Source organism: Grammomys surdaster, unplaced genomic scaffold (genome assembly GCF_004785775.1).
Source record: "Grammomys surdaster isolate TR1022 unplaced genomic scaffold, NIH_TR_1.0 126271, whole genome shotgun sequence".
NCBI classification, from domain to species: Eukaryota; Metazoa; Chordata; class Mammalia; order Rodentia; family Muridae; genus Grammomys; species Grammomys surdaster.
Genome location: NW_021621071.1, coordinates 9656636 through 9673843, shown reverse-complemented (window position 1 = coordinate 9673843; position 17208 = coordinate 9656636). Strand labels below are relative to the sequence as shown.

Here is a 17208-nt window from a genome sequence, read left to right as displayed (position 1 = left end):
CTGTACCCAGGACATAATGCTTGGCGCTTGCTTGACGATAGCTTTGTCCTTGAGATAAAAGGAGTATTCTAGGCAAGACATTAGTGTTTTTCCCCCCTCTCTTCATTATCCTTATTTACTTTGTGACACATAAGACGCCTTGTAGCAAGATGCAGTTAGTGCTGGGTCTGGCTAATCTACAGTTACAGCCACTCTATTGTCCACTCAACAAAGCATTGTCCGTGTTTCTAACGAAGCCAGGCTTGGGTGAATGGACTTCAGAATTACATACCCGCCTCAGCTCTTCACTGAATACTTTGAAAACTACTGAGGGTTTATTAGAACTGTCAAGCCAAATTAATGAACCCGTAAGGAAGATATTGCTGACTAGCTATTGCAAGCTTATCCCCATGCCAGCTAAGGGCAGGTGAACTTGGAGTCGTAAACTTCCCCTTGATCTGTAACTATTATTGGGGACTAAGTCTTTAAACATCGAGTGATTATGAGGTAAGGTGTTACAGATGATGCAGAAAGTTGGATTCATGATTGATGAAGGCCTTTTAAAACTGACATAGGCGGGCAGAGAACACAGTGAATGCCCTTTTTGAATGTATATTCCAGATCTCTTATGTTTTAGAGTGGTGTGATGGTTTGTATATGCTTGGCCCAGGAAGTGGCCCTATTAGGAGGTGTGGCCTTGTTGGAGTGGGTATGTCACTGTGGGTGTGGGCTTAAGACCCTCACCCTAGGTTCCCAGAAGTCAGTCTGCCACTTGCGGCCTTCAGATGAAGATGTAGAACTCTCAACTCCTCCTACACCATACCTGCCTGGATGCTGCCATGTTCCCACCTTGATGATAATGGACTGAACCTCTGAACCTGTAAGCCAGTCCCAATTAAATGTTGTCCTTATAAGACTTGCCTTGGTCATGGTGTCTGTTCACAGCAGTAAAACCCTAACTAAGACAAGTGGTATACCCAACATTCATATAGTAAATAAGTATTCCAGGGGATGAATAGTAAGTAGTCACGTTTTGGGCATGCTCTTGCATTTTGGAAAGGAAACTCAGAGGCACTATCTGACTTAGCTGTGCAATAATAGCGGTCCATGTTCACTGAGCTCCTCCTGCATCCCGGATGCTGTGGTACCTGCTTTGAACGGAGTGTTGCAGATGCTGCTGCTTAAGGTGTTCTGATGAGGTGGACATTACTGTGATCCACACTTTATAGATAAAGAACTTAGGGTACAGAAAGGTTGGGTAGCTTTCTTAAGGTCTTAAGGTGCCAGAATGTACTCTTTGGATGCCCAACCCACAGCCACCACAAGTCACTGCCTCTTAAGGTAGAGGCTCGAGAAGCCCTTGCTCGAGATGAAAAACCAAGCAGAAGTTGCATTGCTTCCCATGCCACTGTTGCTACAGACGCTCAGACGCTTATGACATCTAAGGCACTGGCTTCCATTTTTCTTAATTGTAATCTCCTGCCCTGCCAGGATATCCGAGAGAATGGGTGACAGCTAGTCTGGTGGTTGTCCCTGGGAATCACAGGAATGGAATATTCTCCTGCTTTGAACCCATTAAGCCCAGTGACTCTGGCCACAGTGACTGTCCTAGAATTCCCTTTCCTTCCATGGAGTTTGTCTCCCAAAGACTTTTAGCAAGATAGTTTTCAACCTCAATAAAAACTAATGTTCTTCTTTGCACTGTGGGGCCGGGAATGCAACTTAAGGCCTTGTGCATGCTCCCTTCGGCAAGCATGTTCTCCCTGAGCCACACAGCTATCCCTGAAAAGGTGACCGTGATCAGTGTGGTGAATGCTATCATTTACCAGGGAAAGGCACAGTGCAGCCCTTGTGCTGAGTTAGCGTATCCTTTCCCACACTGATCTGGAATCACTATGGTGAACGTTTTTTGTGGCCAGCCAACTCTGGAAAATGTTGCATCTTCATATTTTCATGAGACGAGAGACACAGTGCCCAGGCACTGCAGACTGGAAAAAAAGCGATCAGACTTTACATTTTGAAATAGTGGTGAAAAATACGAGAGACTTCAGACTTTGGTAATACAGAAATAGAAGCGTGAGAATTGCCAAGCAACCCCACATTCTCTTAATCATTTTCCCTCAGGACTGAGATATAATTATGTTTAAGTGCCACTATTTATTCCTTTTAGAAAGTCTGCTCTCAATGTAAAAACATAGGGGAGATGCTAATATGCTAAATATGGAAGGCAGTCAGCCCTACACTGTCAGCTTCTTACCTTACAAATACAAATGACGTCAGGGGTTCCAGGAAAGGAAAAAAACAATGCATTCTCCCCACATCGGGCTCAGCATATAAATTCTTTAACTTTTCAAATTATCTTGGCAGGTAAAAAATATTTAATATTTCATAAGCTGGGAACTATTTGAACTATTTGGGATTTGCATACAGGGCAAATAAAGTAAAATAATGAGGTTGCTAAAAAAAAAAAAGTAACAGTTTGAAAGGATATGTTCACATTTCTGATTTCCCAACACCAGATGTGAGCCACATCTTCTTTTCCAGAAAGCACAGCACACAGCCTTAAAGCTTCTGTGCCTCAAGTCTGAGGGTGTCTTCAGATACACTGAGAAGATGCACACACGGTTTTAGATATCTCCCCCCACCCAGCCAGCGCAGGAAGGACCTGGGGGCTTTGGTTGAGGCCTGTGTACATCTCCACTGGCTTCAGCATCCTATAGCTCCTTGGTACCTCAATTCCGCTGTGCTGATTCCCAATCCTAACCTGCCTATGCGGCATCATTTCCTCACGCCAAAGTGTCAAATTAAAATCTGATAAGGGCGACGCTGTACTGGAGATTATCATTAGCTCCAGGGCTGTCTAAGCTCCATTTAATTAAAGAGGTTGCATCCAGCTGACTCATTCCGTATGAAAATTATTTCGTCCCTCTTTCTTCTCCCTCCTGCAGAGAAGCGCAGTGCCTTTTAGAAGGTGAGAGGCAGATGACCTTCCCACAAGCCAAATTCCACCGATAGGAAACCTGGGATGTTGGTAATTGTAGAAAATGCTGTTCCTCTTTAGCTAACGGCGGGGAGGCTGCCTGCTTCCTAGACTGAATAGGGTGCAGGGGCATGCCGTTTAGGAAATAGGTGGGGAACGGAATTGGAACAAAGATTCCATCAGATCTCAGACTTCCCTGGAATCATGGCTCAAAGTCTTGTGTTTGTACCAGCCAGGTTTGGTTTAAGATGCCTGAGTGGATGGTTCTATACATTGAGAAAAGTTTATCTGTACACCGCAAGTCAGTGAGAGTGCAGATTTCGTCAGCAGACTCTCTGTACTGCAATGAGTCTACTGCCTCGTTCTCCCTGGCATGAGGTTAGGCCTGGTCTTTATCTTGGGGGAGGGGAGATAGATATTCCAGCAAATAGACAAAAACACTGGAATCAACTTTTCCTATAATAGTGTCTCCCTGATGAATATTTAATGGATCTGTTATTAATATGAATTTGCTTTATTTTATTTTAGGATAGTAAAAACCAATTCATTCAGAGATGGTGAGAGAGGGTTGCAAAGGTTAATGCTATCTGAGGTCCTTGCCTGGCCTCCTTGCTGCAAGGTGTGCTTTTAGTTTTATGGTGTGTGTGTGTGTTTGTGTGTCTCTCTACGTGTGTGTGAGAGTTTTAATGCTTGTTTTCATTGTCCTTTACAGAGATTAAAATTCACTGTGATCATCACGAAGCCAAATCATTTTCCTTCTTACTCAGTTACAGCAAAGTTTAAAAACAAACAAATCAAAAAGTTCCACCATAAAATTTCAATTTCAGGATTTCTTTCTTGTGTTTTGGGGCTTCCAGTCACTATCCATGCTTGTCACAAGGGACACTGAAGATGGAAAGGGAAAAGAGGCAGAAGCTGGTGATATGGTACAGGATCTTGTCTTCCTGACTCTGGAGGAAGAAGACTGCAAGAGCAAGATAAACAGAAGGATCTAGAAGGTTCCTCTCACCATGGTCAGGGCCTTTTAGGGCAAGGCGGGTCTGGTGGTGTGGGAGAATCTCCAGCTTGACCTGGTCAGTGGTGTTGGCCAGGAACTGGGTGGCTTCTGCGAGGGTACAGTATTCCATGCTCGTACCATCGATGGAGAGGATGTGGTCTCCAACATGTAGCGCGCCACATCTATGGGATGGAGAGACAGCATCATCAAAAGTATCTCTTTCGCTGGGCGGTGGTAATACACGCCTTTAATCCCAGAACTTGGGAGGCAGAGGCAGGTGGATTTCTGAGTTTGAGGCCAGCCTGGTCTACAGAATAAATTCCAAGACAGCCAGGGCTACACAGAGAAACCCTGTCTTGAAAAAAGAAAAAGAAAAGGTATCTCTTTCAGAATGAGACTTTCATGTTCCTTAGAGTATTATGTATGCAATTATCGCTTACTTAAAAATTTAATGTTATATTTTAGGCATGTAGGGTCTGAATCAAAATATAAAATCTTGTGGAAAATGCAAAAAAAAAAGTGAACAAATGATTTTCTTATCCTCTTGTCCTTAAAGATATTTTGTCCTTAAACATTTTGGGGTGGGGATGTGTAGCAGGATACTTACTCTGCTACATTGTATTTGCAATGGAGCTCGGTGATTAGGCAGTAGAAGAGGAGGTGGAGTTGGGAGAAGAAGAGAGGAAGGGGAGGAGAAGGCGGAGGCTACCAACCATGGAGAACCAAGGATAGGTCGAAAGCTGTCCTGGGTAGCAACTTCTATCAAAAGGTTAGATATTGGGTAACAATTCTAATTGTGTGGACATCTTGTTGATTGAGCATTTCTAAATATATAAATCCTTTAGATAATCATTAAGCTTTAAGATTATCATTTCTACCGGGTACAATCATTAAGCTTTAAGATTATCATTTCTACCGGGTACTGCGGGGATAGCAGATGTTGTCTGGGGTTCAGCCGAGCTTCGTAGATACAGCGTGATAGATTTACAGAGCCATCCACCATGCTGGCATCTCGTGGGTGCCAGGGCCTGCACATCTAGCTAGCCAGAGCCCTGGTCAGAGCCAAGGAGCAGCAGGAACATGGTGGTTGCCAAAGACCAAGCTGGATCTGGTGCTGTTTTCTAAATATCCCCCTATAGGGATGTTAAATATTAAGGGGAAACAGACAAGAGGGGCATGAAGAAGACAATTGTTTTCCATGATTCTGTTCTCTGACTTTTTTCTCTTAGGTTCTTAAGTCATAATTATGAACTGTCAGTCACTCAGAGTCTTGAGCTGTGACTTTTTGAACTGGTCTTGGGTCCTATAGATGATGATGATGATGATGATGGTGATGGTGATGGTGATGGTGATGGTGATGGTGATGGTGATGGTGATAATGGAAAGGTTCAGTTACTGCTGCCTTGGATTCTTTTAATAGAGGATTCCAGTTTACCAGTTTTTTATTATAGGGCTTTATTATAGGGTTTTATTAGTCTGAAGTCAAACATTTATTAGCACAGAAAATGAATTCTGTAGGAATTAAGATTAATCAGACAGGGTTTACACAGGGAGTAGGGGAAGAGCTAGGGATAGGGGTCTGACAGCTATACCTTGCTGAACTCAAGACATTGGCTGGCTATTGGATGAATTGAGAGAAGCAGTCAGCACTCAATATGCTTGTCAAATAGGTAGCTCCCTAAACTGGTTACCCACTGCAGAATGGCAAAAGAAAAGAACCCAAACCAAAGCAGAAGCAGACAACTGAAGCACCCTACACACTGAGCTGGAGTATGAATGCCTCTGCGTCAGTGGCTGCCACTGTGAACAACCACATGGAGTGCAGCAAACTACTGAGCTGTAGGCCACCCAGCTTTTAAGTTGTTGTGGGTCACTGTGCACAGAAGAGAGGCAGCCCAGGGCAGAGGGAGGAGGAGGAGGAGGAGGAGGAGGAGGAGGAGGAGGAGGAGGAGGAGGGAGAGGGAGAAAGAGGGCAAAGAGGATGAGGAGGGGAGGGGGGAAGGGGAGGAGAGGGAGGAGGAGGAGGAGAAGGACAAAGAGAAGGAGAGGGGATGAGGAATGGGAGGAAAGGGGAGAAGGGGAAGGAAGGGGAGGAAGAAGAGGAGGAGAAGGTTAAAAACTATAGAGCAGAAGAGGTGAGGTCTATCTAAGGATTCCGGTCATCAAGGCAAAACCATTTCAAGACACCCCTTCCATCTGGAGATAGCATTCCATGCTACTTCACACTGGGTGCTTTGGGAGTGGGAAGTAGAAGTTGTCTGACTGGGAGCTGTAAACTATTATGTGGAAAAGCGGTCTTTTGCCTCTTTCACATTTACCTTAAAAATGTAAAACATGAATCAGAAAATGAATTTCATTTTTATCATGATACCGTAATGATGTTTGAGAGACACCTGAATGAAGGTTGTGTGAAACCATTAAGATTAACAAACTATGACAATATCAGGCTTGTCTTTAAAATCACATTATTTTAAGAATATTGTATTACCTACCTTTCCAAGAAGGAGTAATATTTTCTGATAGCAGGATTTAATTGCTAATGATACAAAAAAAACCCTATCCCTCCCCCCCCAAAAAAAACCCATGACCTCTCTGAATGAGACTTAATAACGATCAGTCCGTTTGTCCCTCATCAAGAACAGGAGCTTCTTTTTCTGAGGGACACAGTAAATAAAATATGTTTGTTTGTTTGTTTGTTCTATTGATAAAAGCCACACCAAATGTCTGGAGTGACATTTCACCATGGGGTAGCTAATCAGGTAGCTAGAATTTCAAGTTTCAAACAATAAATTGTTTTCTTATGTGAAATTTGTAGTAACTGTCAACAGGTTTTTTTTTTTTAATTTTTACTCGTGTATGTATGTGTGTGTAAGGCAAGTGTACATACTATATAAACATACATATATGAAAGTGTGTGTGTGTGTGTGTGATACTTTTTAAAGCACACACAGAGTGCTGATAAGTAGATACTTGCTGTGACACTCACCTGTCCGCAATGCTTGCAGATTTGATCTTGTCTATGACGATGACCTGTTTGTTACAGCACACGGAGGTAGTTAGGGCAACCCCAAGGCTGGCACCCGGAGTTTTGGCAACTTCAACTAGTAGTGGTCCGGATGCTGTCGCCACAGAATCTGTTGAAGAATACATTTTAGAAAACAAATAGACCAAGTAAACAAACAAAAAGATAAAGAATGCTTACTCTGATGCTAATTTGATAATTCATATAGTTTTCTGTTATAGCCCCACAGCCTGAGAATATAACAGGGTACCTTCTCCATTCAGCTGTCATAATATGTACATAAGCCAGTCCCTGGAATTGGATTTTAGTCTCTATGTCAATTAGGATAATATCTCATAGATCATTTTGCTCTCTACACTGCTTGGAACAATGCCTGGAATATCTTAGCTTTTTCTTTAAAATCAATTAATTCAATACATAACCAGGATTTACTAAGTATGTAACATAAGGATGTTTATTGATTCATGGGGGTGGGAAGATGGGTAAATGGATGACTAGATTGATGGATGGGGTAGATGGAGAAAGGATGGATGGGAGAAAGTAAAGAGGGAAAAGGGGAGAGATAGAGATGATAGATAACGGATAGATAGATAAATGATAGAGATAGATATAAAAGGTAGATGATAGATGGTAGATAAGTGATAGATAATAGATGATAGATGATGGATAGATAGATGATTTAGATAGACAGACAGACAGACAGACAGACAGATAGATGATAGAGAATATAGGTAGATGCTATCTCTCAATTGTCAAACAGTAGGTATAGCAGATGTCATTTACAAGCATGTGAGACCTGAATTAGGGTTGTCTCCCTCTTGGGAGTGACTTTGTTATTTGGTTTATTTCGACTACTTCAACTTCTACTCATCTTTGCAAAAATTGATATAAACATCAAAACCTCTGGGTAGCTCTTTCCAATTCACGGTCTGGTGTGGTAATTTTCATATGTACTCCTACAACCAGTATTATTCCCCTTGCTATAGCACACACCACCCTGTGTGTGGTGATCACACACCTCTGTTCATTGCCTAACTGTAAGCCTATTCTGAAGACAGATACTATGTCTTGTCAATCACCATGTTCTCGGGGCCAAGCATAGTGATTAGGACCAGGATATATGTAGTTAGAAGCTGTTAAATTAATAAACAAGTAAAATATCTTTGATACCATCTAATTCCAGCACTCAGGAGGCAGAGGCAGGTAGATCTCGAGTACAAGGACAGCCTGGTCTATATAGTAAGTTTCAGGTCATCCAGGGATATGTAGTGAGATTGGCCCTTCCCCACCCCCCCTAAAGTCTTTGGTGCCCTTTAAAGCATGAAAGAGATTGATATAATATTGGAAACAGCTCTGAAAATAGATTTTAAAAAATGATGATAATTTTTACAATATTTGGATCATGGTACCTTACACAAGTTACTAAAGTTTTCCAAGCCTGGCAGCTTTCCTATAAATTGACACTTTCCTTAAGTGCTTTTATTGTTGTTGATATTTTATGGCCTCAAGCATTCGGAAGCACCTTATCACATTGGCAGGACTGCATATTGGTGGATGGCTTTGTCTAGGTTGCTGGGGCTCTGTATTTGACATTTTATCAATCAGTTTGCTGCTCTGTGACCACACCTTCATCACAAAGGCATGATTCAGAGATTGTGTAGTGGAATATCTGTGTTCGTGTTGCTGAAGCCCAGCAACTGACTCGTAAATCTGGAAGGTTTGTGTGTGACAGCTGACTTCAGTGTGAGATGAAATAAGGTATCTCTAAGTCAGGTGAAGGTCCATGCCGACAACATCACAGATCCCAGTTTAAAGGCATCTCAGTTTCCATTCATGTTGATGTGGCAAAATACTTTGACAAAATTGATTTCAGGGATAGAGGGTTTACTTGTGCTCATGGTTTAAAGTCAAAGCACCAGGAGTTTGACCCATCTAGTTGCATTACATTCATGGTCAGCAGAGGAGCACACTGCTGCTGCTGCTAAGCTCCCTTTCTCAATGCACAGCCTAGGATCCCAGCCAGGGGAATGGTGACACCCAGAGTGGACAGTGGGCAATTTCTTTAACCATGCTTGTCATTGTCCAACACATCCATAAACAAAATGACTTCAGTGGTAGAGACTGATATTATACATATTCTCAACAACATGGATTTTTAATCATCAAGGTTTACCTTGCTATGTCTGCTGCTGAGTGCCAAATACTAAGACTGTTGATCTCAAAAGCAGAGATTAACAGTGAGTGACCTCATGATATGGCCAGGATGACTAGCCAGGTACTTTGGAGTTTGACCAAACTAGACTACTTTTACCAGGGAGAGGACAATGAGTTGTCCTTCTGAGTTAGAAAAAATAATCCTTGTTATATATTTATTTATTTTGAATAAAATGGTTCTGTCAAACTACCATTCATGGATAGTGGTTGTTTGAATAAGAATACTTACTTCCTAAGATAATATATTTTAATGCTTTACCAACTAGGGACTAGAGCTGTTTGAAAGGATTAGAAGGATTAGGTGGTGTGGCCTTTTTGGAGTAGGTGTGGCCTTGTTGCAGGAATGAGGATTAAAGTTCTCAGCTATTGTTCCAGTGCCTGCCTGCCACCATGCTCCTCCTCATGATGGTATTGGGCTAACCCTCTGAATGTATAAGCAAACCCTGAATTAAATGCTTTCTTTTATAAGAGTTGCCTTGGTCATAGTGTCTCTTCGCATTAATAAGACAGTTGACTAAGACATGAGCTTATAAAATGGCCCATTCACTGTCACTGTACCTCACACAGCAATGCTAAACACTGAACTCAATTCACTGTCAATGAAGAGTAGTGATGAGCTCATGCTTATGGAATTCATTGGTCATGTTAATGTTTTTCACCATACGGAAACTTGATAAGATGTTGGGATGGACCTTTAAAGATATAATTATAGCACCAATATGTTGGCAGTAGCCTTAACACCTGAGGCAGAGTTTTCCAGAAGGATTCATAAATTTAGACTCAGTGTTTAAAACATGGCACTGTTTCTTGTACATCCTGGATTCATGGAATGTTATCTAGTAACTCAATAGAAGGAAACTGTTTCAGGTTCCTGCAACATTATTCTCTGTTGACCTAGAAGTTTTGGTTCGAGGGGAAGAAGTGAGTGTTTTTGCTAGGAGGCATGAGAGTGACTAGAAGCTAAGGCTTAAACCATAGTTACATTGGGCTCCTGATATCCTAGAGGTCAAAACTGCTAAGAAAGAATTTCCAGTGTTAGAATGGGTGATTGATCCAGACTGCCAGAGGAAACTGAGCTGCCTTTTCTACAATGGAAGTGAGGATGAGTAAGTCTGGAGAGCAGAAGATCCTTTAGTGCATCTCTCAGTGTTAACTATGTCCTGTGATTGAGGTCAGTGGGAAGCTACAACAATCGATTCAGACAGGACGAGGGTATGAATAACCCCTTCAGGTTGCTGAGGTGGTTGCCGAAGGTAGAGGAAATACAGAATGGGCAATAGAGGAAGGTAGTTAAAATGTTATCTAAGGCCACATAAGTTGCAGAGATGAAGACTGCAGTTGCCAGAGGAATTTCAGTCCTATTTTTTAAAGAATATGTTTGTGCATACACACACACACACACACACACACACCCCTTCCTCCACTCCTCTATGTCTTTACTATATAATGTAACATTTGTTGAGACAATATTAGGGGTTAGTGGTTGTAAATCTATATTATCTTACTTAAGTTATGGGACACTAAAAGAATAAGAATTCATCAGGGGATTGTGCCACCAGTCCTGGGGTAAGAGAAGTTGTGTGTTTATATTTGTACACCAGTAATTATACCATGTGTCATGGTTAGGTCTTTTTAAAAAAAATTGATACAAGCTAGAGTTATCTGACAAGCAGAAAGCTCCATCAGATTGCCTGCGGGCAGGTCTATAGGGCATTTTCTTGATTGATGACTGATGTGAGAGGGTCTAGTTCAACTGGTGACAGTGCCATCCATGGACAGGGAGTCCTAGGTGGCATAAGAAAGCAGGGTGAACAAGCCAGGGGGAGAAAGCCAGAAAAGAGCATTCTTCCATGGCCTCTGCTTCAGTTCCTGCCTCTGGGTGGCTGCCCTGAGCTCCTGCCCTGACTTCCCTTCATTGCAGACTCTAACCTACCTATAAGCTGAAAGAAACCCTTTCTCTGCCCAAGCTGCTTTGTTTTATCGTAGCAACAGCAGCCAACTAAAACAGCACATGAGGTGGAACTATGAAGCTGCTACTTTCATTTGAGAATTAAGCATGACATAAGGAGATAGAAATGATTATCAAGTTGATAAGGGGTGGGCTTAATTTTGGTTAATCTTGCTTGTCAGCATGACTTATTGAGAATCACCCAAGGAATAAGCTACTGGGTACACCCGTGAGCGATTTTCTTGGTCATATTATTTGAAAGTGGGAAGTCCATGCTAAGTGAAGACAGTACCTTTGGTAGCAGCCCAGAAGAAAACCTGAGAGGAAAGCCTTCCTTTTTGCTTTATTGCTTACACCTCAGCTACCCTATTTTTTGCATTCACCTAGCCTACTGCTACTGTGGCTATAATTTCTGATCATTATCACAATCCAGCTTTTTCTGGCTTCCAAGATGGATTAAAAGAAAACCAGTGGCTCTTCCAGGGATCTTTCAGTGCCCGACTGGGACTGTTGAGCCATCCACCCATATGAACCGAGCAGCTATTGGGTTCTCAGCCTCTCCAGTGAGAGCACAGCCATTGCTGGACTACCCGACTGTTTCATGTAAGCTAATCTAATAAACTCCTTTTAATATATACATTCACGCTATTGGTTCTGATCCTTTAGAGAATCCTGAATAATACACAAGGCTTCTTGCATGTACTCCTTCCCTAAATGACTAGTTACACTGAAACAACTTAGTACTGATAAGGTGATGATTTCTATTCTTTAGGGCCTGACGCTGCTCCTGCCTCTTCAGCATCCACTCACGAATGACAGCTGGGAGGAGCCAGTGGCCTTACTCTACCAAGATATCTTTTTTGGTTTTGAGGCATTATGTTATTTACCTAGCTGCTTTTGTTACTTTACTCCTGAAGCCCACTCTATGGTGGCTGCTACCTTCTGACATTACGCTGAGCTATAATCTAGGGTTTAAAAAAATCGCATCATCTTTGTAGAATTTTAGAATGATCACTTATTCTTTATCAAACTCCGAGTGTGGTTGAGATAAAAGGGTCCGTGTGATGATGATCATTTATGCTCCTCCTCATGGCCTTGCTGTCCCTGATTATAAATTTATTTTGCTCTAAAAATGAAAGCAATGAAGCTTTCATGTTATTTATTACTTAATCTGTTCATTTTTTTCTGCTTGGTGCTACAGTGGAAAAAATTTCACAACATGAAATGGTTTATGAACAAATTTATTTTAAAATATTGCAGAAAATTACTTTAAACTGTGTGCATAATATATATATGAATCATAAGTGAGTTTCATGCTTATACTTGTCTGCTCTCTCTACAACTTTACTACATATACGCAAATGACTTAAAGTCAGGAAAAAAATTCAGAGTGAACACATTCTTCATCTTGCTCCATGTATTTTAGATAATGGACACTCTTACAAACAGCTTCTATCATGATTAAAGATCAGGTTTAAAAGAGTCTATCAGGAGATTAAAAATTCTTTATAATCGCTTTAGTTATTTTTTTCCTCTCCTACAGATGTATCAAAAATACTGACATTCATATCCCTGTTTGGATCTAACATCTTAATTATAATAAAGACTAAATATTAGACATTTTTGTAGGAAGAAATAATAGGAATGGGGCCATCACATGGCTGAGGCAGATGATTCTAGATCCTTTGCCACCATTAATCTAGAGGGGAACAAGACCACCTTATAGCTATGCTGGCATATCTAAGTGACTGGAAACTAGAATCGAGGTCTCCCTTCTAGGAATGCTCTTGTTAAGGACATATAGATATATTCAGTATTTCTACTTGGGGACATCAATATGGAAGAAAGGAGTCTCTTTTAAAGTAGAATGATTCCAAATTCTGAACCAAGAAATGGAAAGCTGAAGTAGAGGGAAGAGGCACTGTGGTTCAGAGCTGGAGGCAGAGAGCGTGGTCCTTGCTGTATTCACCACACAGCTGCAGCTACTGACTGCTGAAGAGCCCATTGTCTTCATTCCTAATTCTAGAGCTATCTATAAAGCCAGCAAGTTTACAGAGCAACTGTGATGCCACCTGAGTCGGAGGCCACTGGTCAGCCAGAGAAACGTCAAGGAAGGCTGGGAACTAACTTCACAAAACACACAATAGCTATCTAGAACCAATATCTGAGACTTCAGCTGATGAGAGGGAGCAAGCTATTGTCCATAAACAGGACTCTACACAACTGACCTTCATGGTGGTGGAAGGAGATACCTCAGGACTAAACTTCTCTTAGGACTGAAAAATATTAATGAACAGTCTGAGGGATGGTGTTCAACCTTCAAACATAGATGATGTAACATAAAGTCTTCATATTAAATGGTTTCCAAATTAGAACTGCGACTTCCTAAGAGATCATTTCAGAATGAAATTGGTACTTGGGCAGGGAGAGAACTGAAGGGAAGGAAGATCTAGATCCCACCTGTGGTGACAGCAGTTTGATGATCAAGAGGTCATTCCCTTCCTCTCCCAGTGGTAGCCCATAATTCCATGCACTATGGTCACTACTACATTGACTTTCCCAACATACATCTCCGCCGAGTTCTTCTGCCATGTAGAATGATCCTTCATTAGGTCATAAGCAATCCTGAATGGTGAGTACCTTCACTCTGTCACTTCTCCTGACTTGCTTCTCCCCATGATGGGTCACATTGTCCTACATCTTACAAACCTGAGCCCAGGAGTCACTTCCTAACGCCATCTTCTCCCTTATCACCACTAATTCATCTTGAGTCTATTTTTGAAATAACGCTCAATTTCAATTTTTTTTTACTATATCCACAATTACCTTTTATGATGGTTTTGTATATTCTTGGCCCAGGGAGTAGCACCATTAGGAGGTGTGGCCTTGTTGGAGTAGGTGTGTCACTGTGGGTGTGGGCTTTAAGACCCTTGTCCTAGCTGCCTAGCTGCTCATAGCAGCCCTCAGATGAAGATGTAGAACTCTCAGCTCCTCTTGCTCCATGCCTGTCTGGATGCTGTCATGCTCCTGCCTTCAGTTCACGATAATGGACTGGACCTCTGAACCTGTAAGTCAGCCCCAATTAAATGTTGTCTTTATAAGACTTGCTTTGGTCATGGTGTCTGTTCTCCACAGTCAAACCCTAAGACACCTTTTTAGTTCAAGTTGCCACCATCTTATATGCCAGAATCCTCTCATGATTTTCATCTTCCCAATTCAAAGTAATCTTTCAAAGAGAAACTCTTATTTTTGCCCCGTACCTAAAACCTTTCTGCAGGGAAAAAGCTCTTACTGCACGTGTGGACCTGTGTGATCCGGATGCTGCTTGTTGCTTCAGCTTTATTTCCCACCATTCTGTTCTTGCTCTCTATCTTCTAGGATTTGAGTCCTAGACACAACCTAACCCTCAACTGATCTGTCTTTCCCTGCTCTATTTCCCTACTCTGCATTAATGCAACATCTACAGGGATTCTCTGAACCTGCAAACTCATGCCAACCTGCCTGCGACACACTCTAATAGAGCCATGTTGTTTTGTTTTGCAATGCTTTTAATATATGATATTCAAGAGTTGCTTTCTAGGTTGTTGCTAATTAATGAGCCCATAAAGTCTGGAATTCCTATTTTCAATTCCTAGAAGTAGCTTGGGTCCTATTCTCCATTCATGCTAGGAAATCTACAGTGTCTCCAAGGCAAGCTCATACATGATAGGTGTCCACTTACTTATCAATGAAATGAGCTGAAGAATTAATATCTATGACTTACTTTAGGCACAGGGTCAATGGTCCTGAGGATATAGAATTTGTATTGGGCATCATGGTAATCCACACCTGAAACTCTTTGATGGCTATTCCGTAACCGTGAATAGCAGTGACACCTGAGCAAGGAGAACTCATATGGTTAGGTTGAGCCCAACAGATGAGCTAGAATCTAATCTCAATGCTTCTCAGTTGATTTTACTTTAACAGGCTCTAGGAAATCGACAGAACTATGTTAGCAAGTGCCACTTCCAGGAATTACACTTGTGGAAGTTGCTCTCTGCCTCACAGAAGGGGCTCTACAAGTGTTGAGGCTTAATTGAGCACTAGCTTTTTCTGGCAATTGCTTTCCATAATAAATGTTTTCCCACAATACCATCGAGATGCTTAGACTAGCTTGTGTGCTAAGCCTATTTCCCTCGATGCCACCCAATTCCATTCTCACAAGATCTGAAAAAATAGGGGGCTCTGGGGTGCTGGCTGCATGCTAATAATAGCTAATAAGATGCAGGGGAGAAGTAGGAACAAGTGGACAGGGTGGAAGTATGAGGTACTATTATTTTAAAAAGTGCAGGAGGAAAAATGGATTGTGTCAACAGGAGAAAAAGAAACAGGGAAACACAGGAAGAAATAATCAAGAACCAGCCACAGACAGATGATTAGTTTATTCTGCTGTATCGAAGCACAGTTGAAAAAAAAAATGGATCATGTAGACGTAAATTATTCATGGTTAAAGACATCTCAGTCATTAAGATATTTGCACCGGGACTGAAGCCTTTGCATGCTGTGCCGATTTACGGGCTACGTAATTACACGAGCTACGCTGAGGATTGTATGAGAAACACTAGTGTTTTCTTTTTGGTTAATCAGGCTTTCTGCTTCTGAGCTCTGCATTTCAATGAATGCCAAGACCTGGTTACAACTTCCCAGGCGGAGCAGAAAGTCTCTATATGCCAAGGTAGCTTTGCTGGCTTCATAATCCTCCAGGTAGAAATACCTTCAGTTTACCTATTGATTAAAAGTATTTTTTTATTAATGAGATGCTGTAAAAATTATATCTGTAATAATTCCAACCATATTCAATATGGTGAACCTCCAATAAAATGTTCTTAGGTTGCTAATCTCTGCATGCACAAGTGGGAGGGAGTGCTTGCTTATGTGCATACATATCAGCCCAGGGTCACTCTCAGGTCCCTTCTCTCACCCTCCACCAGATGTTTTGAGACAGTCTCTCATTGACTCTGGAGCTTGCTGATTTGGCTACACTGGCTGCCCTACAAGGCTGCAGGATCAGGCTGACTCATTTGTCCCTCTTCTCCTGCCCTAAGCCCAGGCAACAGATTTGGGTTATTACCACACAGTAAACTGAAGGGCTCCTGTGACCATGTGGCACGACCAGAATGCATACACCCCTCTTTGGAGGCTGTCTTCATTATTTTTCTATTGCTGTAATAAGACACCATGGGCAAGACAACTTACAAAAGCAAGTATTTAATTTGGGCTTACGGTTTCATAGAATTAAGAGTCTGGGATGGAGAAGCAAAGGAATAACAGTAGGGGCAGGGAGGAAGACAGAGAGGAGAGGGGAGAAGGGAGGGGGAGAGAACAGAAGGAGCAGAGGAGAGAGGGAAAGAGAGATGGGGAATGGCAAGTATACTGGCTGGTTTTGTGTATTAACTTGACGCAAGCTGGAGTTAACACAAAGAAAGCTTCCCTTGAGGAAATACCTCCACGAGATCCAGATGAAGGCATTTTCTCAATCAAGGCTGGGAGGGCCCCCTGGGTGGTGCCATCCCTGGGCTGGTAATACTGGTTTCTATAAGAAAGCAAGCAGAGCAAGCCAGGGGAAGCAAACTAGTAGGTAACATCCCTCCATGGGCTCTGCATCCAGACCCTGCCTCCAAGTTCCTGTCCTGTGTGAGTTCCTGTCCTGACTTCCTTTGGTGATGGATAGCAATGTGGAAGTGTAAGCTGAATTAACCCTTTCCTCCCCAGCTTGCTTCTTGGTCATGATGTTTGTACAGGAAAACAAACCCTGAATAAGACAGCAAGTTTTTTCAAGGCCACACCTCCTAACTTTTCCCAAACAGTTCCACCAACTGGGAACCAAGCACTCAATATGAGCCCAAGGTAGCCAGAAGCCCTTTGTCATTATCTGTGGAAGGTAAGCACAGCCCTACCCTATGGCACCCTTATTTATGGGTTCCCATAGGAATGTATGTAAAAACAAAAAATGAGAGAGAGGGAGAGGGAGGGAGGGGAGAGAGAGAGAGAGAGAGAGAGAGAGAGAGAGAGAGAGAGAGAGAGAGAGA

General features: G+C 42.1%; 1 protein-coding gene across 10 annotated transcripts in view; it reads right to left on the bottom strand.

Annotated features, from left to right (window-relative positions):
* Positions 1–17208, bottom strand: part of Grip1 (glutamate receptor interacting protein 1) — a 647269-nt gene that overhangs the window by 107918 nt on the left and 522143 nt on the right. For all 10 annotated transcript variants that reach the window (XM_028759124.1, XM_028759129.1, XM_028759131.1 and 7 more), the window contains 2 exons: positions 6943–7090; positions 3969–4138 (listed from right to left, as the gene is read on the bottom strand). In XM_028759124.1, the coding sequence (XP_028614957.1) occupies positions 3969–4138; positions 6943–7090 (318 nt within the window). The remainder of the gene's footprint in view (positions 1–3968; positions 4139–6942; positions 7091–17208) is intronic.